Here is a 5,512-nt window from a genome sequence, read left to right as displayed (position 1 = left end):
ACCTGTTACAAACCTGTAAAAATGACTTTGTTCTGCTGAACACAACAGAAGATATTTGTAAGCAAAAACCTAGAGCACCATTGACTTCTATTGTAGAAAAAAAACACTGGAAGTCAATGGTGCTCAAAAACTGTTTGATTACAAACATTGCTTAAGCTATCTTCCTTTGTGTTCAGAACAAAGTCATTTATACAGTTAACAAATTATTGGTGAGTAAATGATGACAGAATTTTCATTTTAGGTTGAAGTATCCCTTTAATCTTTCTTTATAGTTGCTTTAATATTGCTATTGTATTGTTAACCAGTCAGAAAATGAGCCTTTAAATCACAAAACCTAATCATTTTACCCTAAACACTGACTTACAGTGCATTCAAATGTATATACACTATTTAATTCATGCTTGTGTGTTCAATGGGCTCAAAGCCATGACCGTTTGTGCTACTATACCAATGAGCTACAAAACTAAACAAACACAGCAGACAGGAGCTTTTTTGGAAATTGTTTATTTTAGCCATTTTGGTTTACAGAGCAAACGTAATTCTTCGGGATAACATTTATAGATGTTTATTTGCATGTGAGTTTTCGATCATTTTCACCATTTCACAATATTCAAGTCAGGTATAGGGATGTCAGCAACAGCATTCTCTGTTTAATCAGTACTGATATAATGTCATCAATAAAAGAAAAGAAAAGACACAGATTCGAATGAACCACTGTGATTGGTAAAATCAATACAAAAACACAAACAAAGAAAAGCAAAAACGAATCAGACACATAAGACAAACAAAACATATGATGAAAAGACATGAAATTATCAGGACACAACTTCACATGCTCTCGCCACACAGAAAATATTTCATTTGTAAGGATTGAACTTTCTATCCCTGATAACTTGTTACATAAATTACTTCTTTTTTTTTTGTTGGCACCATTTGCTTGGAATTTTCAAGTTGATATGCTTGGATTTCTCAGAACAAGAGCACAGTCTGTTTTGCATCGTTGATTGCAAAACAGGATATTTGTTTGAGAAATAGTGATGCTTTTAGTGATGTGGTTCGATCACCTTATCACGTGGAGGCGATCAGGAACCCAGTGAAGGAGCAATGGACATTATCAGCAGCAAAAACACCATTAGCCTCATCATCGGGGATCTGGACATAAACGGTGTCCTGCTCATTGAGCTGAAGGACGGCACTGCCAGACATCTGGTCCAGGAAACCCTTGTTGTACTCATCATAGGTGAACAGAACTGGATCGCTGTTTTTATAAAGCGCCACCAAGGCATTAGCACCATTTACATGCACGTTGTAGGAGAAGTAGTAAATTCCTGGAATCTGGCAGGTGAACAGACCTGTCTCAGGATCATAATGCTGCTCTGCATTGTACACAATCTGATCAAACTTAATTGGGGTACCAGATGGGGGATAAGGTGTCACAGTTGTAGCAGTGAATGCAGACACTGGACTCTTGACAAGGACTGGGAACTCTGATTCAACATGACCCTTCTCATAAACAATCTCACCAGGGGGACCAGGTGGGCCAGGAGGTCCAGCAGGACCTGGGAGTCCAGAAGACCCATCGACTCCGGGAAGTCCAGGAGGACCCTGAGGTCCAGGAATTCCCTTTGCAGCCAAACCTGCGGGGCCAGGAGTACCAGGAAGACCAGGGTGACCTTTAAGGCCTGTAGGACCAGCAGGACCTGCAGGGCCAACAGCGCCTCTTGGGCCAGGAGCACCTGTCTCTCCCCTTTCACCTGCTGGACCAGAATGTCCTTGAAGACCCTTTGGTCCTGCAGGACCAGATGCTCCGGGGGCACCAGGAGCACCAGTGTGGCCAATTTCCCCTTTGCTACCTGGAGCACCTGTAGCTCCTCTTGGACCTGCTGGGCCTGTTGGCCCTGCATAACCTTGCTTGCCTTCAACCCCCTGTGGTCCCTGCTCTCCCCTATGTCCCTTTTGCCCTGGAGCTCCCATTGGACCTGGGTGACCCTTATCTCCTGTTGCTCCCCTCTCACCTGGCAAACCCCTTGCACCCTGAGCACCAGCTGGGCCTGCAGGGCCTGTAGCACCTGGATATCCAGTATGCCCTTTAGCACCTGGCTCACCTTTTGGGCCTACTGCACCTGGGAGACCTGATGGTCCCCTTTCACCTTTTGCACCATTTTCACCTGGTTTGCCATAACCTGGAGAACCAGGAGTACCGGGTGCACCAGTTGCTCCTTGTGGACCTTTGGGGCCAGTAGGGCCAGGCAAACCTGGGGCACCATTTTCACCTGGCTTGCCAGCCATTCCAATGCCTGGAGCTCCGGTATGACCTTTTGGACCTGTCAATCCTGTTGGTCCACGCTCCCCATCGCGACCAGGTGAGCCTGGTTTTCCTGGCTCACCAGGAGATCCAGTTTGGCCAGGTCTTCCAATGCCAGGCTCACCGGGCTTCCCTGGAGCACCTGTTGCACCTGTTGGGCCGGACTCACCAGGAGGTCCCTGAACACCAATGCCTCTCTCTCCTTTCTGCCCTTGTGCACCAGGGTAACCTGGATGTCCTTTAGCACCTGGCTCTCCCCTTGGTCCAGCTGATCCTGGAAGACCTGCTGGTCCGGGTTTGCCGGGGGCAGAGAAACCTTGGGGTCCTGGGCTACCAGAAGGGCCAGGCATGCCCCTGGGACCTTGAGCACCAGTTGCACCAGAGTCTCCTTTTGGTCCAGGTGCACCTGTGGCGCCAGGTTTGCCAGGTCCACCTGGAGAGCCAGGTTTGCCAGGTGCAGAGTAGCCAGCAGGTCCGGGTGGTCCAGGTGGTCCCTGTGGCCCAGGCAGTCCTTCTCCATATTCTCCTGGGGGTCCAGGGGGTCCAGGAGGTCCAGCTGGTCCTGGCTCACCAGGGATGCCAGGTTCTCCAGCTGCAGGCACCACTGAAATAAAACAAAAAGTACATCAAGGTCAATGTTTTAATCGATCACTATCAATTGCAGGTGGAACTGGCATCCTGGGATGCAGCCTTAAGGGAATAAGTCTTTCTTTATATTCAATTCCAAAATAGTGTAAAGATAATTCTATTGATTGTAGATACAACATTAACTGTTAAAATCTATGTTGCTAGAGGTCTATAAAAGATTGAATGAAAAAAAACTGACTTTACCAAAAAGTCATACCTTTTAAATGAATCTGCTTTGAGAAAAGTTAATCTACTTAAATGTTTCAGTATCATAAGACTACGTTTTTTGACTGTAGGACCGTAAAATAAGTTTTTCAGAGTATGTTGAATCAAATTGTGCTCTTGCAAGGCCCTTGTACTGAAACTAAAGTGAATGCACTTTGAATGCATAATAAAAGTTTTTCAAAAAACAAGCTTAACTTTTTATATGTATTTTATTTTATATTCATAAACCCAGAACATTGCACATTCTTTTTGTGAATTTTATTGGGGATTTAAAAAATGGGTTTAAAAGAACAAATATATTTATGTGACAGAGGATAAAAGGCCTCAGTTACACAGTGGCTTTCATGTGGTAAAATCTATTGGTTTGTAAAATGCATCCCTCTAAAGGTCATTTTTGGAAGCACAACTTTCATTAACCAAAACAGATGTGCATGCATTTTGGTTTGACACACCCAGACAAATCACTTTTCAGCATGTTTCTAAAGTCTCTATTTGTATATTTATAAATAGCTTCTCATATCCTGCAAAAGCTGGTTGGGTTTGATGTGCATATCTAATTAAAAATAAAGAAAAATATTGAATTCTGTCTGTTCTACTGTATCAGAATACACCATTTAGATGCAATGTAAATAAAGCGTATCTTTAAATAATAGACAATGACTTAGACAAATAATCTTTTTAGGTTATAAAAACAACACGAGAGAACAGTATAGTGATGATTAAATAGTGTTATAGTATTGATAATAAACATTATATTTCTTTAACTATAACATTATTTATATATACACATATGTTTCTTTTTGAACAGTTTAGTCAATGCATTTAAACAACAAACAAAATAGAAATATACAGAAGGATGCTGTCTGTCTGGAGTACAAGGATAAGGAGCATGCAGCACTATTACTATCTAAAATCCTAGATCTGAATCTACCATATAGCATTATAGAGAAGTCTGAAGTGTTTTAGCCAATAACTAGTAAACATGTATATATTTAAAGCCTTAGACAGGTTGCATATACTATTGGATGAGCCGTTGTATATGAGTACCCAATCAGTATGCTGCACTCACATAACTTGGTATCAAGCACACGTCATAGTTTTGCCTGCCTTCATATTGAATATCGAATATGCATGTTATTTCTAATGCCTTTCCTAGCAAACATGACTGCATTGCAGAATAAAAAGAAAAACAGTATAGGTAAACTCTTACCCTGGCCTTTGTATGGCTGGTACTGGGGTTGAGCCTTTATTGCCTTCTTGATAACATATCTCTCGCCATGAGCCGCCGTCAAGGCGACGAAAAGAAGAAGAATGCTTGCTACTCGTAGTTCCATTCTCTGAGGTCAAATCTGCAGAAGTAAAATGAGAAATTAAACATAAATATATTCCCTAAAGAAAATTTTCAGATGAAACCGGAAAACTACAGTGTCTTATAACAAGCAGTACTTCCTCTCTGCACCTGCTAATACATCTCTCTCTGTATTTCAGGGCCTAGTTAATCAAAAAAAGTAAGAAAATGGACACTTACTGGCATACTTGGGTTCCAGAAATAAATAAATGAACACAGCTGCGGCTCCCACTTCTGAATATCCTTGTAGTAGGAGCCAGACAGAGGATCTTCTGCTGCCTAGCACAATGATGAGGGTTTTTATACCATATCTGGCCCTTGCATCATTAAAAAAGCACCTACCACACTAGTACCTCCCCTCTCATTGCTAGGCTGTAATTACCAGACAGATTTGCCCACTGTTGGCATGTCACTTCAGAATAGCTTTTTGCTTGAGTGTTTAGACCCATGATTAGATCTTGTTAAGTTCCCCTCAAAGCTACAAAAGATGCATTTTAGTCCTAAATTGGGGTGAAATTGTCATTTTTAGAGTATGGATGGTCTCTGTGATGTGTATGCACGTGCGTAATGTTGTTATCTTTAGAAACGTGATGTAAATAATAATTCAGATAAGTGTGACTTGCATTGCAAATGTGTTTTAAATCATTCACTTTTATTTCAATATTTCGATAACACTTTAGAATAATAAAGGTCGTGTTTGTTAAATGCATTAGCTTAGATTAATTAACAATTAGTAATATAGTTTTCAGCAATTATAAATTTTTGTTCATGTTAGATAATGGCATAAAATTGTTCATGTGCATTGTGCATTAAGTTAAAAATTTTGATTAAAAAATGTATTACTGTATGTAAAAATTAGTATGAACTAAGATTAACTAATGCAGTAGAATATTGTCCATTGTTTATTAATTTGAACTAATTTATTAACTAATGTTAACAAATATCACTTTATTCTAAAGTTTTACCTGTTTTTCTTCAATTTAGTGATATGATTTTAAATATATTAA

General features: G+C 40.6%; 1 protein-coding gene across 1 annotated transcript; it reads right to left on the bottom strand.

Moving 5' to 3' along the window:
* Positions 1-549: 549 nt before the first annotated feature.
* col10a1a (collagen, type X, alpha 1a) lies at positions 550-4,807 on the bottom strand. Its single transcript, XM_065252530.1, has 3 exons — positions 4,686-4,807; positions 4,368-4,506; positions 550-2,909 (listed from the first exon to the last, which is right to left on the bottom strand). The coding sequence occupies exons 2-3, from the start codon at positions 4,489-4,491 to the stop codon at positions 1,069-1,071; spliced, it is 1,965 nt and encodes a 654-aa protein (XP_065108602.1). The 5' UTR covers positions 4,492-4,506; positions 4,686-4,807; the 3' UTR covers positions 550-1,068.
* Positions 4,808-5,512: the final 705 nt, after the last annotated feature.

Source organism: Paramisgurnus dabryanus, chromosome 17 (genome assembly GCF_030506205.2).
Source record: "Paramisgurnus dabryanus chromosome 17, PD_genome_1.1, whole genome shotgun sequence".
In the NCBI taxonomy this organism is placed as follows: domain Eukaryota; kingdom Metazoa; phylum Chordata; class Actinopteri; order Cypriniformes; family Cobitidae; genus Paramisgurnus; species Paramisgurnus dabryanus.
The sequence above is the reverse complement of the archived record's forward strand: the minus strand, read 5'-3'. Positions and strand labels throughout refer to the sequence as shown.

Bases quoted from the DNA above. Each gene is read 5' to 3' on its own strand.
- col10a1a (XM_065252530.1), bottom strand. From the start codon at position 4,491: ATGGAACTACGAGTAGCAAGCATTCTTCTTCTTTTCGTCGCCTTGACG. The intron at 2,910-4,367 runs GTAAGAGTTTAC...GTTTTATTTCAG, and splicing joins CCAGCCATACAAAGGCCAGG to TGGTGCCTGCAGCTGGAGAA.